Genomic DNA, 21151 nt, shown 5'->3' with positions numbered 1-21151 from the left:
TGGGTCTCCCTCACCTGTCCTATCTCCTCTATTTCCTCTGCTCCTGCCCTATTTCAAACCCTCAGCCCCCTCAACTGAACTCCTATGTTCCTAGTTGCTCTACACCCATTTCTGTGCACACTTCCAATCCTACACTGTTGCCCTGGTCTCCATTCATCTCTCCAAAATGCAAGTCTCATCACACTTCTTCCCTACTTTAGAGCCTTCCACAGTTTCCCACTGCTTACTGGATAAAATCTAAAATCTTCAGCCTTATAAATCCAGTCTCTTGTGTTCTGGCTTCTTCTCCCTCCCAAACCATATCTCAGGTACTACCCCTCTCCTCCTCCCACTCCAAGCCACATAGAACTTCAGAATATGCAGTTCCTCAGAAACACTTCCCTCCTTTATGCCTTTGCTTCTGAGACACCCTCCATTGAGAGTACCTTCCTTCTTCTTTCCAGAAAAACCACCACTGCTTTCTCCCAAACACTCCTTGGAACACTCTCCTTTTTGCCTCATAGGCAGCACCTACAATATTTAGGTAACTCTTAATTAAAATGTCAAAATTTTAACATAAAGAATATTAAAATCAGCAAGAGAAAAGCAACTAATTACATATAAAAGAAACCCCATAAAGTTATTGGCTGATTTTTCAGCAGAAATTTTGCAGGCCAAAAGAGAGTGGCAAGATATATTCAAAGTGATGAGAGGAAGAAAACCCACAACCAAGAATGTTCTACCTGGAAAAGTTTTTATTCAGAATTGGAGGAGAGAGAGTTTCCCAGACAAAAATTTTAAAAGTTCATCCCACTAAACCACCCTTAAAAGAAACATTAAAGGGACTTCTTTAAGAGAAAAAAAAAAAAAGATCATAACTAAAAGGAAAAAAATAAAAAATAAATAATAAATAAATAAAAGGGAAAAAATTTCACTGATAAAAGCAAGCATATAGTAAAGGCAGTAGATCAATCTCCTATAAAGCTAGTATAGAAGTTAAAAGACAAAAGTAGTAAAATCAATCATATCTATAATAATTAAACAATACATAAAAAGATGTAAAATATGATGGCATATACATTGATAAAGATAGTAAAAATGTAGTGCGTTGAGAATGTGTTTAAACTTAAGTGATATTAACTTAAAATAGACTTATATACATAGGATATTATATGTGAACCTCATAGTAATCATAAACCAAAAATGTATAATAGATACACAAAAAATAAGAGAAAGAAATCCAAGCATAGCACTAAAGAAATTCATCAAATCAAAGGGAAGCGGGCAGGAGAGGGAAGTGGTACAAAGAATTACAAAAATAACCAGAAAACAATTAACAAAATGGCAATAAGTACATACCTATCAAGAATTACTTTAAATATATGGGGATCCCTGGGTGGCTCAGCAGCTTGGTGCCTGCCTTCAGCCCAGAGCATGATCCTGGAGTCCCGGGATCGAGTCCCACATTGGGCTTCCTGCATAGAGCCTACTTCTCCTCTGTCTGTGTCTCTGCCTCTCTCTCTGTGTCTCTCTCGTCTCTCATGAATAAATAAAATCTTAAAAAAATAAATAATTACTTTAAATATAAATGGACTAAATGTTCTAATCAAAAGACCTAGGGTGACTGATTGGATTAAAAAATAAGACTAATCGGGATCCCTGGGTGGCGCAGCGGTTTGGCGCCTGCCTTTGGCCCAGGGCGCGATCCTGGAGACCCGGGATCGAATCCCACGTCGGGCTCCCGGTGCATGGAGCCTGCTTCTCCCTCTGCCTGTGTCTCTGCCTCTCTCTCTCTCTGTGACTATCATGAATAAATAAATAAAATCTTTAAAAAAAAAAAAAAAAAAAAAATAAGACTAATCTATATGCTGTCCACAAGAGACTCACTTCAGACCTAAAGACACATGCAGACTGAAAGTGAAGGGATGAAAAAATATATTCCATGCAAATGAAAGTGAAAAAAAGCTGGGGTACCAATACTTATATCAGACAAAATCAACCTTGAAACAAAACCAATTGGGGTACCCGGGTGCCTCAGTGGTTAAGTGTCTGCCTTTGGCTCAGGTTGTGATCTCGGGGTCCTGGAATCAAGTCCTGCATTGGGCTTCCCACAGAGAGCCTGCTTCTTCCTGTGCTTAAATCTCTGCCTCTCTCTGTGTGTCTTTCACAAATAAATAAATAAAATTTTAAAAAACTAACAGAAGTCAAAGAAAGGCATGACATTGTGATAAATGGATCAATCCAAGAAGATATAACAATTGTAAATATTTATGTACTCAACATAGGAGCACCCAAATATACAAAGCAAATATTAACAGACATAAAAGAAATTGACAATAATATAATAATAGTAGGAGACTTTATCACCCCACTTACATCACTGGATAGATCATCCAGACAGAAAACAATAAGGAAACAGTGACTTTGAATGACACATTAAACCAGACATATTTAATAAAATATATACAAAATATACACAGAACATTCCACTTAAAAATAGCATAATACACATTCCATTCAAATGCACATGGGACATTTTCCATGACAGACCACAGGGTAGGCTGCAAAATAAGTGTCAATAAATTTAAGAATAAAAACATATCAAACATCTTTTCCAACCACAATAGTATGAAAACAGAAGTCAGTTACAAGAAAAAAATTGCTAAAAACACAAACATGTGGAGGCTAAACAACATGCTACTAACAACCAGTGAGTCAATGAAGAAATCAAAAAGGAAATCAAAAAATACCTGGAGGCAAATGAAAACAGAAACACAATAGTTCAAAATCTTTGGGACACAACAAAAGCAGTTCAAAGAAGGAATTTTACAGTGATATAGGCCTACCTCAAGAAATAAGAAAAATCTCATAAGTAATCTAACCTTACATCTAAAGGAACCAGAAAAGAAACAACAAAGTCTAAGATTTGTAGAACAAAGGGAATTATAAAGATCAGAGTGGAAATAAATGAAATACAGATAAAAAAAAAAAACTGGAAAAGATCAATGAAACTAAGAGCTGGTTTTCTGAAAAGATAAACAAAATTGATTAACCTTTAATCCAACTGATAAAAAAAGAGAACTCAAATAAACAAAATCAGAAATGAAAGACAAATTACAAAGAATAACATAGAAATACAAAGGATTCCAAGAAACTACTATGAAAGGCATCTGGATGGCTTAGTCAGTTAAGCAGCCAACCCTTGATTTCAGCTCGGGTCATTATCTCACAGTCGTAAAATCAAGCCCCACAATGGGCTCTGGCTCCACACGAAGTCTACTTTAGATTCTCTTTCCCTCTCCCTCCAGCTCATGCTTGCTCTCTCTCTCTCTCTCTCTCTCTCAAATAAATAAATAAAATCTTTTTCTTAAAAAAGAAACTACTATGAAAAGTTATACACCAACAAATTGGAAACTTAGAGGAAACAGATAAATACCTAGAAACATACAATCTTCCAAGATTAAATCAGGAAGAAAGAGAAATTCCAAATTTGTTCTTTGATCCCAGCATTACCTTAAACCAAAGACATTAAAGAAGGGAAGGAGGGAGGGAAGAAGGAAGGGATGCATGGGTGGCTCAGTAGATTAAGCATCCAACTCTTGATTTCAGCTCAGGTCTTGATCTCAGCGTTGTGAGTTCAAGCCCCATACTGGGCTCCATGCTGGGTGTGGAGCCTATATAAGAAAAAAAGAAAAAAGAACTGGTCCATATTCTGGATGAACACAGATACAAAATTCCTTAACAAAAGATTAGCAAACTGCATTCAACAATACATTAAAAGGATGATTCACCACAATGAAATGAAATTCATTCCAGGGATGCAAGGGTGGTTCAATAACCACAAATCAGTCAACACAATACTCCATATTAACAAAATGAAGGATAAAAATCATTTGGTCATCTCAATAGATACAGAAAAAGCATTTGAAAAAATTCAGCATCCATTCATGATAAAAACTCTCAACAAAGTGGGTATAGGGGAAACAGACCTCAACATAATAAAGGCCACATATGACAAAGTCACAGCTAACATCAACTTAATGTAAAAAGCTGAAAGTGTTTTCCCCAAGATCAAGAACAAGACAATGATGTCCACTTTCACCACTTGTATTCAACACAGTACTGGAAGTCCTACCCATAGCAATCAGATAAGAAAAAGAAATAAAACACATCCCAATTGATAAGGAAGAAATAAAACTGCCACTATTTGCAAATGACATGATATTATATATACAGAAAACCCTGAAGACACCATACACACACATACACACACACACACACACACACACACACACACAATCTGTTAGAACCAATAAATTCAGCAAAGTTTCTGGATACAAAACTAATATACAGAAATCTGTTGTGTTTTACACATCAATAATGAACTAGCACAAAGAGAAATTAAGAAAACAATCCCACTTATAATTGCATCACAAATAATAAAATACCTAGGACCAAATTTAACTGAGAAGGTAAAAGAATTGTACTCTGAAAACTATAGGATGTTGATGAAAAAAACTGAAGATGACTCTAATAAATAGAAAGATATACCATGTTCATGAACTGAAAGAATTGATATCGGTAAAATGTTCACATTACCCAAAGCAATCTACAGATTCAATGCAATCTGACCTAGGAATAGGTCAATGCTCACTGTGGCAGCACATATACTAAAATTGAAACAATACAGAAATTAGCATGGCCCCTACACAAGGATGACACACAGTGCAATACCTATCAAAATACAAGTAGTATTTCTCAAAGAACAAGAATAAAAAAATCCTAAAATTTGTTTAGAATCACAAAAGACCTTAAATAGCCAAAGCAATATTGAGAAAAAGAACAAAGCTGGAGATATCACAATCTCAGATTTCAGACTCTACTACAAACCTATAGAAACCAAAAACAGTACAGTATTGGCACAAAAAAATAGATACACAAATCAATGGAACAGAATAGACATCACAGAAATAATACCATACTTACTGTCAATTAATCTTTGACAAAGGAGGCAAGAACATACAATGGATAAAAGACAGTCTTCTGTAAGTGATGTTGGGAAAACTAGATAGCTACATGCAAAAGAACAAAACTGGACCATTTTTTCAAACCATATATAAAAATAAACTCAAAATGGATTATGGACCCAAATGTAAGACCTGAAGCCATAAAAATCCTAAAAGAAAACATAGGTAGTAACCTCTTATACATCAGTCCTAACAATATTTTTTTGAATCTGTTTCCTCAGGCAATGGCAATAAAAGAAAAAATAAACAATTGGGCCTACATCAAACTAAAAAGCTTTTGCACAGTTAAGAAAACCATCAACAAAATGAAAAGATGACCTAGTGAATGGGGGAAGATATCAGCAAATGACATATCTGATAAGAAGTTAATATCCAAAATATAAAAAGAATTCATACAACTCATCTCCCAAAACAATCAATGTTACTAAAAAATGGACAGACAACCTGAATAGACAGGTTCTTCATTTCTCAACAAAGACATGGCATGTCCAACAGACACATGAAAAAGATGTTCAGAGCAGCCTGGGTGGCTCAGCAATTTAGTGTTGCCTTCAGTCCAGGGCATGATCCTGGAGACCTGGGATTGAGTCCCACGTCAGGCTCCCTGCATGAAGCCTGCTTCTCCCTCTGCCGGTGTCTCTTTCTCTCTCTCTCTCATTCTCTCTCTCTCTCTTTCTCTCTCTCTCTGTGTGTCTCTCAGGAATAAATAAAGTCTTTAAAAAGAAAAGAAAAAGATGTTCATCATCACTAATCACAATGAAGTCACAATCACGATGTCACCCCACATCAGTCAGAATAGCTTGTATCAAAAAGACAAGAAATAACCAACGTTGGCAAACATATGGAGAAAAGGGAACCCTAGTACACTGTGGGAGGGAATATAAATTGGTGCAGCCACTATGGAAAATAGTATAGTGGTTCCTTAATAAATTAAAAACAGAACTACTATATGATCCAGCCATTCCACTTCCGGGTATTTACCCAAAGTAAACAAAACACTAACTTGAAAAGATATATGCACACCTATGTTTACTGTAGCTTTATAATAGCCAGAATACGGAAGCAACCTATGTGTTTATTGATAGATGGTTGGGTAAAGATGTAGTATATATATACACAATGGACTATTAGCCACAAAAAAAGAATGAAATATGGATGGTATTATGCTAAGTGAAATAAGTCAGACAGAGAAAGATAAACACCCTATGATTTCATTTATATGTGGAATCTAAAAAACAAACAAAAAAAACCCAAACAAACAGACATAAATACAGAGAACCAAGTAGTCGTTGCCAGAGGAGAGGGGGATGAGGGAATGGGCAAAACAGGTAAAGGGAATTAAGAGGTACAAATTTCCAATTATAAAATAAGTAAGTCACAAGAATGAAAAGTACAGCATAGGGAAAATAGTCAACAATATTGTTACACCTTTGAATGGTGACAGAGGGTAAATATACTTACCATAGTGGGTGTTTCATAATTTATGTAACTGTTGCAACACTATATTGTACACCTGAAACTGTATTACACTGTATACTAACCGGAATTTAAATAAAACCTTTAAAAATATGTATGTAACCTACATGTCAATTCAAAATATAAATACATACATACATACATACATACATACGTACATACATACATATATACATACATACTGAGAAGTATCTTTGTGCTGGAACCTGGAGGCCCCAGAGATACAGCAATAAACAAGACAGACATGACCCTGACCTCAAGGCAGTGTCTATCAAACCACCTTGCTTCCCCAGAAGTTGCCCTCTACCTCTCTAGCTCCACTCTCAACATAGTACATGAATAAAAAACCACCTGGGCAGGAGAGGGTCTATATGGCCCTCTTTTCATCTCCTATTCTGCCCCTAGGGTAATCTTTCTAAAGAATGCATCTATTGGAGATCTCTGGGTGGCTCAGCAGTTTAGCACCTGCCTTCAACCTAGGGCATGATCCTGGAGTCCCAGGATGGGTCTGCATCGGGCTCCCTGCATGGAGCCTGCTTCTCCCTCTGCCTGTGTCTCTGCCTTTCTCTCTCTCTCTCTGTGTCTCTCATGAATAAATAAATAAAATCTTAAAAAAAAAAAAAGAATGCATCTATCTGGCCATTCACATCCTTCCTGTAGATCACTGATGACTCCCCATCACCCACATCCAAACAGACAAGGGCTTTCTTGGCTAGCTCTTCCCCATTTTTCCACTGTCCCCTCTCAACATTCACCACCTCAGACAACCCCAAACTGCCTGCATTTTCCCACACTCACTTTGCTTTGCTTTGTGTCTGTGTTCATACCATCTCCTTTGTTTTAATGCCTTTGTTTCTCTTCATCTGGTTTGCTATCTATTGCTCTATATCAAACCACTCAGACTAGTAATTCTGTGAATCAGCGGTTTGGTTAGGGATCAGCTGGAATAGTGCACAGATAGATGTGCTCCAAACTTAGTTGGCTGGGCTCACCCAAGCACTGTGAGCAGCTGACAGGTACACTGGGGCTAGATGCTCCAAGAGGGGCCCGCATAGTGTCTAGCCAATGGGTGAGGTTGCCAGCTGGAGTATCCAGTTCTGGTCTCTCCCCATGGCTAGCCTGGACACCTCACATGGCAACTGGGTTCCAAGAAGCAAGCACTAGTGGGCAAGCACTTATGAAGTCTCTGCCTGTGGCAGATTTACCGAGGTCCCATTGACAAAAGCATGTTATACAGCTGAGCCCAGAATCAATGTGGAAGAGGTGTGACTCTGGGTGGGGTGGGGGGATTAACATAGCAATCTACCAGTCTGCCCTCTACCCCTACCAATGCACAGCCTTCCACATGTGAAATATATCCATCCTTCCCAAAACATCCAAAATAGTAACTATCCAATCATACACCAGGCCCAAAGTCCATGATCTCACAAGGTGCAGCAAGTTGTCCTGGGGTACAACTCCTCAGGTGTAGCTCCTTTTGATCCAAAAACCTATGAACTAACAAGACACAATGTCTGCCTTCCACATGTGCCCAGCATACAGTTGTGAAGCAGGCACAGGAGATATGCAATAGATACTCACATTAAAAGGGAGAGAATAAGAGGTACGGGGAGATCACTGATTCAAAGCAATTCTGAAACCCAGCCAGGTTCTGTTACCAGGACCCCTCCTTGTTCACAGGGAGGCAAGGATGTTACATGAATAGTGTCCAATTCTCCTTGGCTTATTTTTTTAAATATTTTATTTATTTATTCATGAGAGACAGAGAGAGAGAGGCAGAGACACAGGCAGAGGGAGAAGCAGGCTCCATGCAGGGAGCCCGACGTGGGACTCCATCCCAGGCCTCCAGGATCAGGCCCTGGGCTCAAGGTGGTGCTAAACCTATGAGCCACCCGGGCTGCCCCTCTCCTTGGCTCTGCACTCTGAGAGGATTTTCTTTTCCATAAGAGAAGGCCCTTGTGAATAATGGCCAGCTTACTGCCCATGGTAAATTGGGGGCCAAGAGGCCTCTTTTCACTTTTTAACTACTTCAGTTTCTTTCAGTCCAAACTAAAAGTCTTTTCCAAAACAATACTCTTCAAGACTTCATAGTTTTTCTACGAGTATTACTGGATTCAATTCTTGCTCCAAAAGCCACGTACATAGTTAATTTCAAGAAGACTCTACTTCAAGGATGCCTGGGTGGCTCAGCAGTTGAGCGTCTGCCTTTGGCCTAGAGTGTGATCCTGGAGTCCCAGGATCAAGTCCCACATCAGGTTCCCTGCATGGAGCCTGCTTCTCCCTCCGCCTATGTCTCTGCCTCTCTCTCTCTCTCTCTCCCTCTCTGTCTCTCTCTGTGTGTCTCTCATGAATAAATAAAATCTTAGAAGAAGAAGAAGAAGAAGAAGAAGAAGAAGAAGAAGAAGAAGAAGAAGAAGAAGAAGAAGAAGAAGAAGAAAGAAGACTCTACTTCAGCTATAAAACAGCAGCTTTAAAAAAAAAACAGCAGCTTTAATAGTCTTAGAAACCCTTTTGTTTAACTAAGAAGGTCTACTGGGCACCACCTTAAATCTTCTTGGGGATCTTAACAAAGGTTCTACAATCATACCCTTGATTTCATCTTTACCTTTAGGCCAGTTCTTACTTGGGGAATCTGCTACCTGCTGGAAAGACCAGAAATGAGAACTAGATTTTTTTTCCAACCCAGCAAACTGGACAGAGATCCTTATTTAGCCCATCTCTCCCTTGTAACACCTGACATGCCAGCTGGAAGCACCCAGATGGCACTTTTAACGTCCCATCTCTACATCTCTCAAGCCAAACCCACAAATTCATTAGGCACTCCTTCTGCCAGTGGCATCAGAACTACATAACACTGGTTACCCTTAGTCCAAGCAGTTTCTAGCTCCCTTTCCAGGCACTTACAACTCTTGCTGCTTGTTGTTCAAGCCTTCACCCACCATCCTGTTCCGAACACCACATGTTTGGGTTTTTAAGACAGCACCACACTTCTAGATACCAATTTATGTATCAGATATCTATTGTTACACAGCAAACCACCTAAAACAATAGCTTAAAGCAACCACCATTTTGTTACACTCCTGAATTCCGTGGATAGATCAGTCCCTGTCCCACAATATCTGGGGCCTAGATTGAAAATTTAAGCAGCTAGGTGGATAATTCAAACAGCTTTGGTGCTGTGATTATCTGGAGGCTTCTTTATCTACATGTAATGAATGCCATTCCGTGATTCTTCCTTACCGCATGGCCTCAGGATATCAGGCATTTTATACAGTGGCCCTAAGAGGGAGTCTTCCAGCAAACAAAATAAAAGCTATATGGCCTTTTAAGATCTAAATTCAGAAGTCTTGGGACGCCTGGGGGGCTCAGCAGTTGAGCGTCTGAGGGCGTGATCCTGGAGTCCTGGGATCGAGTCGCACATCAGGCTCCCTCCATGGAGCCTGCTTCTCCCTCTGCCTCTCTCTCTCTCTCTCTCTCTGTGTGTCTTTCATGAATAAATAAATAAATTCAGAAGTCTTTTAGCATCACTTTTAGCATCACTTCTGCCGTATGCTATTGACTGAAGCAGTTACGTCTCCATTGAGACTCAAGAGAGGATACAGACATCACTTGATGAAGTCATACCGAAGAACTTGTGCTCATGTTTTGGAACCACCTTAGTAGGCTTATCTGGGATGGTTTATTTCTGTTCTATGTGGCATCAGTTAGGATTATACATGCTTTTGTGATCATGTGGCAGTCAACTGGGGGCTAGCTGATCCCAAATGGTGGTTGATATAAACTGAGACACCTCAGTCCTCCACATGTCTAGCTCAAACTTCCTCACATGGCAACTGAATTCCAAGAAGGCAAGTCTCAACATACAAACACTTACTACGCTTCTGTTTGCATCCCATTAGCCGATGGCCCATTGACCAAAACAAGTCACATGGCCAAGCCCAGAATAAATGTGGATGGGAATCACACAAAGGGTATGGGTACCGGGATGCATGATTCATTGGAGACCGTTAACGTAACAATCTACCACACCTGGGCAACTCTCAATCATCTTTAAAGACTCCATTCATGTCTTACCTCCTCCAAGAAAGCCTATATGACTGGGGCATCACTTGCCCCACAATACTCTATACACATTCTACCTTTGACCTTACCCTACTGCTTTCTAATCATCTCTATACCATTTCTGTCTCCCCCATTAGACAAGCCTTTGAAGGTAGAATTGTGCTCTGTTGATCTTTGTAATTCCAATGTGTAGCCCTGTGCCTAGAACATCGCACCTGAAACAAAAATGTCTCTTAATTATTTAATTATATGTCCGTGAATAAAATTTTTAAAATAAATGTTGAGGAGTGTCTAGATGGCTCAGTCAGTTGAGCCTCTGACTCTTGATTTCAGGTCAGGTCATGATCTCAGGAACCTAGGATTGAGCTCCGTGTCTCTCTCCCTTTCCCCCTACCACTCTCCACACTCACACTCTCTAAATTAATTAATTAATTAATTCTTTTACATAAATAAATAAATAATTTAAAAAATGAAATGTCGAATATTATACGTCCATTGGTGCTTTGTCCTCTTGCCCTCTGGCCTGTGTTCTAAGAGATCACTCTTATTTCTTGTCCTACTCTTCAACCAAACGTGCGCTTCTTCAGAGAGTGACCTCACTTGGGGAGTTGACCTCAACTAGAGAGTGGGAAAGGCAGCAGAGGGTAGAGCCCTTGATTCCAAGATTTTTGAATTTCATAGACTAGTCACATTTCCAAAGAAAATTTCAGGTCAACAGGAAGTTACCAAATTTCCATTTTTGCCTTTGGACATTAAAAACACACATGCCTTCCACCACTGCCCCTTCAAAGAAGCAGAGAGGTACGACCTTAGCATGGAAACATAGGCCTTCCCAAGGAAGGGCAGCTATGTGGCATAGGCCCTCGATGAGTCCCAGATTAGGGCCCCACAATATGTGTTGCCTTGACATGATAACATCTGGGGTACCTCAACAGCCTAACCACAAGTCTTCCTTCCACCTTAGTTTCTGCTATTAAGTTCCCTTAGTCAGTCAACCCTTCTTATCATGGGACCTAGGCATAGTTTTGGATTATCTCTGAATAGTGGGCCTCAGTTCCATGCCAGCCCACAGAATTATTCAGCAAGCCAGTGTTTAACTAACAAAGCCTGCCTCCCATTGCTCCTGTTCTGTTCACTGCTCATGTGCAACTTCTGTGTGTGGTATCCTCCTCTGGGCTGGGAGTATATGTGACTAACAAACTACTGTTCATCTCATCTGTCTGGTATCAGATGTCATGTGTTCAGCCATCTCTGAACCAAGGGTAAAAATCCCTCCCTTATCAATGGAGTAAAGAGGAGGTGATCAAAACAAGGTGGCAACCTGACAGCTATGTTTAGAATATCCTACACTGTCCTTGTTTTCCTTATTCACCATGGGCCAGTGCAATCAGTCTAGTAGCAGTCCAAAGGCCCAGCCTGGACGCAGTGGAGAACACTGTATGTGGAGTCAGATCTAGGATATAGCTAGTCCTGGCAGTGCTCCAAAAGTATCTGTCAGTCCTTTGACAAATCCTTCCCCTCTTGGACCCCAGTCTCCAGCTATAAAATGATGGGATGGCTTCTATCACCTCTGTGATTCTGTAATGATTCTGTCAACACCATGATGGAATCAGTGAATAAGAAATAAACGGCTGGTAGTCCTCTGGTCATCCTAAAGGACTATGCATTTTTAGAGGAGTTTCTACCCCATGTGTCCCTAGCTGAGGCAACTAGAGATGATGAGAGAGTTAGTTCTAAGGAACCAACAGAACAGCCCCAGGATGTCAGGAAATCTTACTTTGGGTGGATTCCTCTAAACTCTTCCTGCTGTCAGCACCCTGATCCCGTCTTGTTAGCAAATGGGAGATTTTAAAATCTCCTCTCTTTCACCACAATTTGTTCTATCCCTGCCCCTAGACTGTCTCATTTGAACCATTAACTCCAACCAGCCAGAGATCTTGCTTTAGCAGACACACAAGTGCCCTACCCTCTAGAGTCCACACTCCCCTCCCCTTCCTGAAGTAAAGTGCTTGGGGACCCAGAAAGTAGGCCATGCCCTCATAACCTTATCAAAATAGCACAGCTAGGTCTTCCATCCAACAACACTCAGAGACTCTGCCACAGAGTGGGAAACAGCAGCCAGGGTCCTGTCTAGCCAGAGCCTAGATATCTTCTGTAGTTAAGAGGCCTCTGGGTATCCCCATGTTCTGCCAAAAAAAAAAAGTACTGTCTCCAGTCCCATCTGTGTGTGTGTGTGTGTGTGTGTGAGAGAGAGAGAGAGAGAGAGAGAGAGAGAAAGAGAGAGAGAAAGAGAGAGGGAGGAGGGTTAGGTTCCAACCTATGCAACTGTGTTCTGATAAGAAAGACCCCTCAGACTGAGAATCAGAAAGCTGCTAACCTAGAGAGGACACATGCATGCAGTGACAGGGAGAAGGGCCCCCTTCTGGGTTTCTGGAATGTAGTGAGAAGATGAATGAGCAAGATGAGGTGGTGGTGAAGGTGGACAGCCAGGAGCTAGGACGTCCAGTGCCTTAAAAATCATCCTACAGACAATGAGAAGCCAGGTGACCTGATCTACAAAGAGGAATAGTCTTGCCAGACCAGTGTTCTGTACTTCCCAGGCCCTGGGGAGCTTGTGAAAAGTGCAGACACAGGCAGCAGGACTGCTAGACTAGGGAGATCCCAAGTGGGCAGGGAAAACTACATTTTTCATACCCTCCCCTCCACCCCCAGAGCTTCTGTTCTTTACCACAGTGAATGGCCCCTAGACTGGACCATCCTTGCAGCTCATTCCAGTTAGAAAGGTCCATCACTCTGTGTTCTGGGAGGTCACCTAACCTCCCAGGGAGGGAGAGGGAAGTGAATCTCCCACTTGCTGGCCCAGGGATGACTTCCAACAGTAGCACTGCGGTAATGGAAACTGCAGTTAAGGTGCCAGGACCGACTTCTGTGAAGAAATAGGAGAATGGGCATCAGGCGGCAGAGAGGCAGGGCTAGCCCACAGGATGCCCTGGCCAGAATTCACCAAGAGGCCATGGGGATGCAAATCAAACAAATAAACCTTCAAAAAACAATCCACTTCACCTGTCTGTGGGAGAGACAAGTCATTGGCACTGGCCATGAAAAAATAATATAAAATAAAAGATCCAAGGGCTTATGGTGACTTCAAATTGATAGGGCCAGGGCGGGTGCCCCATGGGATTTAAGGCTGGTTTCCTCTATTCCCCTTTCCCACAGTTCCACAGCGGCCCCTCCCACCTGGCTGGGATATAGCCCATAGAGTGGCTCAGGACTGAGGACATGGGGTTCCACAGCCCAGACCAATCGGCCAGGTCTGCCACTTACTAGCCATGAAACAGGATGGGGAGTGGAATGGGATGGACCCAGCATATTGGTGTGGGGTCAACACAGCCATGGATGTAATATGCCCAGCACAGTGCTTGGTGGAAAACAGTACCCCTCTTGTCTGAAGACCAAACAAGCAGACACTCCCCAGGAACGAGGAGTAGGAAAGGGAGTGTCAGGAGGAGAATATGAGAAGAACCTTCTAGCTGTCTGCTCCAGGAGGGGCCAGCCCAGGAATGAGGGAGACTGAGTGCCCCAGAGCAAAAGCCCCTGAGGGGTGGGGCGTCCTGGGACGGATGGGGGAGTGGAGCAGGGCTCAGGACCAGGAAGGACAGGATGCAGGGCCTGCCTTGCTTCTGAAGGGCTGCTCCAATGTGGAAAAACACCCCACCATCTTCCTTTGGGGAAAGCCTGGAATATTCCAACTCCAAAACTTCTCACTGAGGCTGCAGGGAGGTGGGCTCCCGCAGAAAAGGAAAGGAGGAGGCGTGAGGAGGCGTGGGCACGGGCCAAAGGGGCGGGTTGCTGGCCTGCAACCCCCACTCCTTATAACCCCCTCGGTTTTCCCACAGGCTTCTGAAGCCTAGGTCAGCAGAAGGGATTAAAGCCTTAAAAGGGGAGCAATCGTCTTGGGGTTTCTGGGAGGCAACTAGCGTTCCCGGCACTGCCCCACCCTGATCCTCGGGGCCCTGAACCCTCCCATCCCGGCGCGGCCTGCCAGCCCGAGGGTGAGGTCCCCCTTCTGCGGCAGCCGGCGGCTCCCGCATCCCCACCGCCGCCTCCCCCTCTCTGGGCCAGGCTGCCTCGCCCCCCCTCGGCCTCTGATTGGCCGCGTCCCGGGCCCTCCCCGCTCCTCCACTCCCACCCCCGGTGAAAACTGCGGGCGCGGGCAGGGAGCTGCAACCGGAGGCGGCGGGCGCGGCGGGGAGGCTGCGGCGGCGGAGGACGCGAGCCCAGGTGCGAGGGGAGCCGGGCGGGACCCGGGGCGCCGGAGAGGCCCCAGCCCTCCCGACCCAGGCTTCGGGGAGCAGGTTCGGGGCGCCCCGGCGAGGAGCCCCGCGGTGCTGGGGGAGGGGTCTGCCTCCCAGGCAGCGGGCCGGGCCGGCCGCACCCCGCCCTGCACCCCGCCCTGCGCGCAAGGCGCCCCCCGGCTTTCACCCGCCCGAGGGCCGCCGCCTGGGCCGGGGCGCAGAAGGGGAACCGGCACGAAGGGCGCCGAGGGAGCCTGGCATCCCGCGCTCCACGCAGGCGTCCCCAAACCCAGCTCGCGGGGGCGGGGGGGCGGCGAAACTGCGGGAGGCCGCGGATGAGGGAGCTGGGGGGCTCTCTGCCCCGGACCCCGCGGGGCGGGCTGGGTGCGGGGCGTCAAAGGACAGGGAAACCGCAGTGCCGCGGGCGGGGACTGGAAGGCGGGCGGACGGGGGAGGGGGGGCCGGGAAAGGCTGAGGGGGGAAGGGGGACCTCGGTTGGGAGAGGAGACGGGTGGAAGACGGAAGCGGAATGAGGGTCGGGCTAGTGGAAGGGGGACAGGGAGCGCAGAACTTCTCCGGGTTCTGGGCTGGGGACACCTGGCAGAGGAAATGCAAACCTCTGTGCCTCCGCCGCAGCTCTCCAGCCATCCCTTGGCTCTCCATCCCTCTCCAGCCCCAGCCCTATTTCTTTCCGGTTCTGGCAGAGGCGTCCCCTTTTCCCTCCTAGATCTCAAGCTCACACCCCTCCTCCATAACTCGTGGTCTGCAAACCAAAGCCAGATGCCAACTCCCCGTTCCCCGACAGCACCCCCACGGCCCTTTTGGTTATATTTCCGAGAGTGTACAGACTGCAGCCCGGGGACTGTGGGAACCCCGGCATCCTCCCCACCCCCACCCCCCATGGCCTTGGATGCGCCAGGGTGCACCTAGGCATGGGCATCAGGGCAGGGCCCCTCCTGTGTGGCCTCTCCCTGGCCAGCACCAGGGCAGACAGGCCAGGCTCCCTGCTCTGTGTCACCAGGATGCTGGTCCAGACTAGGCTTCGAAAAAAAGGGAGAGCACAGAGCTTAGGCAGGGAGTCTATTGAAGCCGGACTGCAACACTGCAGGCCCAGGAGGTCTGCCCAGAGAGCTGGACATTTGGAAACGTCTCGGTTCCTATGCAATCAGAGAACATATGCAATCAGAGAGCACTGTCACAGGCCCTTAGCTGTGTGCCAAGTACAGGCCCATCTGGAAGCACCTTAGCCACACAGCCCTTTCTAGAGGAGGGAAATTAACATTTATGGCCCTGCTACGGAGCAGAGCAGTCGTAGTGCGACGCGATGTCAGTTTTCTTAATCCCCATCACAACAACCCTGTGGCCATCTAAAGCTCATTCATTCATTCACACACTCAGTATCTTTTGAGCATCTATTATACACCAGGAACTGTTTGGGCATTGGGGATTTTCTTCTGAACAAGAAACAGAAAAGTCCCCAAATGGGGAGTTCTTGTGTAATGGGTAGAGGTTTAAGTGTTGCAAGATAAAAAGAGCTCTGGAGATTGCCTGCACAACAATGCGAGTGCACTTAACACCACTGAATTGTACACTTTAAAATGATTAAGATAGGGGCGCCTGGGTGGCACAGTTGGTTAAGCAACCGACTCTTGGTTTCAGTTCAGGTTGTGATCTCAGGGTCCTGAGATCAAGCACCGAGGCACATCACGCCAGGCAGGGGGCAGGGAATCTCCAGATTCTCTCCCCCTCCTTCTCTTCTCCCCTTCCCTCCCTCCCTCCTCCCCTCTGCTCCCCACCCCCTTGTGCTGTCTCCCCCTCTCTCTCTAAAATAAATAAACAAGTCTTTTTAAAAAATGATTAAGATAGTAAATTTTGTGTTAGCTCTGCTTTGCCTCAATTAGGAAATAGGATGTCTCTGCCTTCCTGAAGGGAAAAGGAAATGGTCCAAGTCACTACTCCAAGCTTTCCACACTGACACACACCATCATAGGGTGTGTTCTCCCTCGCCTTCCTTTCTTCCAGGGGGAAGGCACCAAGTGGCAGTGTCACATTCACTCATAAGTGGGAAGGGGGGGAACCCTAAGGCCATGCATGCCTGCCATGGTCATCATGGCATGTGTCCCAGAGGCCCCCAACCCTAGTAGTAAGTGTGGACACACCTGCCCTATCTCTTGGCTGATTCCCAACCTGTCCCACCCCCAGATCAAGGACTGAGCTCTCGGCACCATGAACCCCGCCATCGGCTTCGCTCTTTTGCTGACAGGTACTGGGTAAGGGGCAGGGCTGGGATTCCAAGCACCTTGGCTTCCTTCCCTTTAGGGAAGCTAGCTTCTCCCTCCCAACCTCAGAAGCAGGAGGTGACTGAGGGAGAGAGGGCTCTTGTTCATCCCTAAATCTGCTGAGTAACCTAGCTGATCTCTGACTGCCTGAAGCGGTTTTTTGAAAAAGAGCCCACTGAGTCTGCCCTGGACTGAGTTGGAATCTCCAAACGGGAACCAAGAACCTACATCAACTCCCCAGAATCTCCTGCTCCCTGAGGACACCCAGGACTAAGGAAGATGAGGGAGGGAGGGAGGGCTGGGTCTGCAGTGGAGGAGCTGAACTGGCTCTGCAGGGACCTCTGGGATAGGGAGAGGTGCCCAAGGTACAGAACCTTGTACCCTTCCTGGCTAGGCCATTCCCTGCTGTTACAGTGGGTGGGAGGCCCCCTGCTCTGCAGGCCCCCCAACTTGGGAGTGGGCACTGCTGGTGCCAGTCTTGCAGGTAGCCCGTGGACAAAAGGTGACCAGCCTGACAGCCTGCCTGGTGGACCAGAGCCTTCGTCTGGACTGCCGCCACGAGAATGCTACCACCTTGCCCATCCAGTATGAGTTCAGCATGACCCGGGAGAAAAAGCAGCACGTGATCTATGGCACTGTGGGGGTACCAGAGCACTCATACCGCTCCCGAACCAATTTCACCAGCAAGTACAACATCAAGGTCCTCTACTTATCCGGCTTCACCACCAAGGACGAGGGGACATACACATGTGAACTCCGGCTCTCTGGCCAGCCTCCCATCACCTCCAGCAAGAACGTCACTGTGCTCAGAGGTGAGGCAAGCTCTCAACAAGGCCAAGTGAGCTGGGAGAGGGAGGTGAGGGTGGCTAGGGACAGCAGCAGTACCCTTGAGCTGGGCTGGAGAGGAGAGGAGCCCTAATACCTCTCTCCCCCTCCCCCCAGCTCGCTGCCTGGCACCCTGGGGAGCCACTGCCTTCTGTGTGTATGGAGGGGAAGGCTAAGGGGACAGTGAGGCAGGAGGAGTGGCGTAGCAGACACTTCTACCATGACTGGGCAGATCACCTGGGCTCCCCAATCCTCCTCCTCCCCACCTGGGAAACAGGGATGACACTACCTGCCTCACCCATAATAGTTTTCTTTTGAAGATGCTTGGTAAAGATTGATGTATTTGTTCAAGAGCCCGGGAACCTGCCAATGGGAAAGATAGTTGGTTCTACTAGAGCAGACGGGCGGTGGTTCCAGCTAAGACATCACGACCGCCAGCCTGCCCGAGGGAATGTGCCCTAGCTCAGGGCCTGTGCCTGTCTGAATGCTGGCCCCTCTTCATCCCGACCCTGCCCCTCCTCCCCATTCTCTCTCCACAGACAAACTGGTCAAGTGTGAGGGCATAAGCCTGCTGGCCCAGAACACCTCATGGCTGCTGTTGCTCCTGCTCTCGCTGCCTCTCCTGCAGGCCATGGACTTCATCTCCCTGTGACTGGCTGGCCAGGAAGCCACAAGGCCCAGTCCAGGGACCCTACTTTCTCTGAGTTGGCTAACCCCCTCCCCCCAGTCCCTCACACGTCTGGAGGAGCAATGGGGACCCCGCCCCTCCTAAGGAATCCCAGTGCTGCATGCGTCATCTACCCACCCCTCTGCCCCACTGCCACCCCACACCCTCTCCGCACGCCACTGGCTGTCTTTTTTCTTTTGTACTCTTTGTCCCAGAGTCGCTTCTGTCTGGTTTCTCCTTCCTTTTCTTTGCGAGTTTGTGAAAAGGGAAGCCAGGATTGGGGATGTGATGGAGCGTGAGGGCGTGTGAGGGGTAGAAGGGTAGAGGGGTACCAGGCCTGGGGGCGGCGGGCAGGGGCAGTCATCCTTGCCCACCAGGACCAGAGGCCTGGGAGAGACCTGGAGGAGGAAGAGGAAGAGGTGGTGCATCTGGGCCTAGCATATACATTGGCAGGCAAGGATGGTGCCTGAAGACCCCAGATGTGAGGGTGCTGCATCTGTGGCCCATCCCAAGAGGACAGGATTGAGCATTTCCAGGAGCTTTCTCTGCCACAGCCAGAAGCTGTCCTTTTTTCACTGCAGAGGTCTTCTAGGGGCCATGGGCCTGGCGTGGCCCCTTGAAAAAAAGCAGGTTCTGCCCAAGAGCCATGCTAATGGAGGGTTGGAGAAGGAGTAGGAGAGAGGGCCCATCATCCCTCTCTACTGGATGAGACTAAAACTAAAAGCCTACTGTCCCTCACTGCCTCAACCAGCAGCTGAGAGGGTAGCAGAGGACAAGCCTCCTCCTGGCCTCATCCAAGTTCCGGAGCTTCCAGAATGCTGGCCTGCAGGCAGGAAGCCAGGCCAGGTAGAGTCCCAGAGCAGAGAAGAATATGGCCCAAGCATTTGGGAGGCTCTTACTTACCTCCCCCATCAGTGCCAGTGCCTGGTGGCTGAGGCTTCAGACAGCCCTCTGCCCCACAGGTCTGGCCTCTGGGGGACCTGGGGGAGGAGTCAGAGGGGGTCTGAGGCAGCCCATGGAGCGAGACCTATATGTGGGACATGCCTCAACAGATGGCTTTCCCCAACACCCAGCTCCCCGCCCCCACCCCGGCAGCTGTGCCCTGTCCTGTGACTGTGTATAGTGCCACCACAGCTTATGGTATCTCACTGAGGAAAAAGAGAACTGCACAATAAAACCAAGCCTCTGGAGAATGCCTTCCTGCCTTTCTCTGCTTTGCTCGTCCGTCTGTCTCCAGGCCTGCCTCCCTTCCCTTAGCTGTGCATCTAGGAGATCAAAACTGCCACCTTGAACTCCCCCTCTCCTCTGCCTTTATCAGCCCTTCCCTGCCCCTGCTGCCTCCAGGGTCAGCATGGAGGCCATTGCATGCTGGACTTTTCAGGACTACTCAAACATGGCACATTTGGCCAAATAAATGAATGTTCCATCTCTGCTGACTCACCTGGTAGGAACGACAGACAAACTTGCCAATATGTGGGCCAAGCCACGTGGCCCAATAGGCTAACAAGTGCTAAGGTGTAGAGTCTTCTTTTTCATCTTGGATCTGGTTGTTCTCAGAAATGCCCCCTCAAGTGACACATGCTAGACAGAAGGTAGGTACTGGGGCACTGAGAGGAAGCAAGGGAGGTGGCATGGTGGCAGCCCATGTCATCAAGATATAAGGACAAGCATCTCTTCTCGAATCCAATATGCCTACATCATGGACTGGGGGGAAGGGCAGGGAGAAAACACCACCGTCCATGTATGGCTCCCTCCCCTAAAAATCAGTGAGTACAATGTGAACATCAATGGTCATCCTGTGCTAGGAGCTAGAACGGGACCACAGCGTGGCTCCAGGGTCTCCCAGAGAGCCTAACGGGCTCTGGGCTCTGCCAGGAAACTTGAGAGAAGTGGGTGGTGACTATCCAGAGGCTTGCTCGTTTGCTATTCCCCATGACGTAGGCCCAGGTTCTAAATTCACACCATTGGCTCCCACTCTTCCTGACACCTCCTGTTAATGACCATGCCCTGCCAGTGGCCCCTGTAGTGACCATGCCCAAAGATGGCAAGAGAATCCTGCAAGTTGGAGACAGAGCTGCCTGTGTCCCTAACCATGAGGCCCCCATCACTCAGCATGGTGCAGCCAGCCGGGGTCTCCAGAGACACCAATAGACACAGGGTCCTCTTGCTCTGCCCTGCTTGGAGCTTTGAGTGTCATGCAAAGAAAATAAAAATAAAAAGAGCCTGCAGGGGCACCTGGGTGGCTCTGTAGTTAAGCATCTGCCTTCAGCTCAGGTCGTGATCCCGGGGTCCTAGGATCAAGTCTCCCACTGGGGTCCCCACAGGGAGCCTGCTTCTCCCTCTGCCTATGTCTGCCTCTCTCTGTCTCTCATGAATAAATAATTAAAAATCTTTTTTTTTTAGTTCTTTTTTTATTTTTAAGATTTTTTAAAATTTATTCAGAGAGAGAGAGAGGCAGAGGCAGAGACACAGACAGAGACACAGGCAGAGGGAGGAGCAGGCTCCATGCAGGGATCCTGACGTGGGACTCAATCCTGGGCC

General features: G+C 46.8%; 1 protein-coding gene, 1 long non-coding RNA gene and 1 other non-coding gene across 21 annotated transcripts in view; 2 read left to right on the top strand and 1 right to left on the bottom strand.

Moving 5' to 3' along the window:
- Positions 1–21151, bottom strand: part of LOC140631111 (uncharacterized) — a 167494-nt gene that overhangs the window by 114454 nt on the left and 31889 nt on the right. Inside the window, exon 5 of one of the 19 annotated variants that reach the window (XR_012028772.1) lies at positions 2403–3653. The exons of the other annotated variants lie outside the window; for them this stretch is intronic. This is a non-coding gene — a long non-coding RNA (uncharacterized lncRNA). Of the gene's footprint in view, positions 1–2402; positions 3654–21151 lie in introns of those variants that run through there. 19 annotated transcript variants of the gene reach the window in all.
- Positions 4626–4729, top strand: LOC140631296 (U6 spliceosomal RNA). Its single transcript, XR_012028938.1, has one exon. It is a non-coding gene; the product is annotated as a U6 spliceosomal RNA (small nuclear RNA).
- Positions 14593–19803, top strand: THY1 (Thy-1 cell surface antigen). The gene is made up of 4 exons (XM_072822362.1): positions 14593–14825; positions 17042–17102; positions 17595–17930; positions 18483–19803. Exons 2-4 carry the CDS (start codon positions 17066–17068, stop codon positions 18593–18595), a joined length of 486 nt encoding a protein of 161 aa, XP_072678463.1. The 5' UTR covers positions 14593–14825; positions 17042–17065; the 3' UTR covers positions 18596–19803.

The sequence above is a fragment of the Canis lupus genome, chromosome 3 (genome assembly GCF_048164855.1).
Source record: "Canis lupus baileyi chromosome 3, mCanLup2.hap1, whole genome shotgun sequence".
Classification (NCBI taxonomy): Eukaryota; Metazoa; Chordata; class Mammalia; order Carnivora; family Canidae; genus Canis; species Canis lupus.
This window is presented reverse-complemented; position numbering and strand designations above follow the sequence as displayed.

What these genes read in the sequence shown, in the direction of transcription:
- THY1 (XM_072822362.1), top strand. Translation starts at nt 17,066, where the DNA reads ATGAACCCCGCCATCGGCTTCGCTCTTTTGCTGACAG. An exon ending in CTTCGCTCTTTTGCTGACAG is followed by an intron (nt 17,103 to 17,594) that starts GTACTGGGTAAG and finishes TGCTGGTGCCAG; the next exon opens with TCTTGCAGGTAGCCCGTGGA. An exon ending in GAACGTCACTGTGCTCAGAG is followed by an intron (nt 17,931 to 18,482) that starts GTGAGGCAAGCT and finishes CTCTCTCCACAG; the next exon opens with ACAAACTGGTCAAGTGTGAG.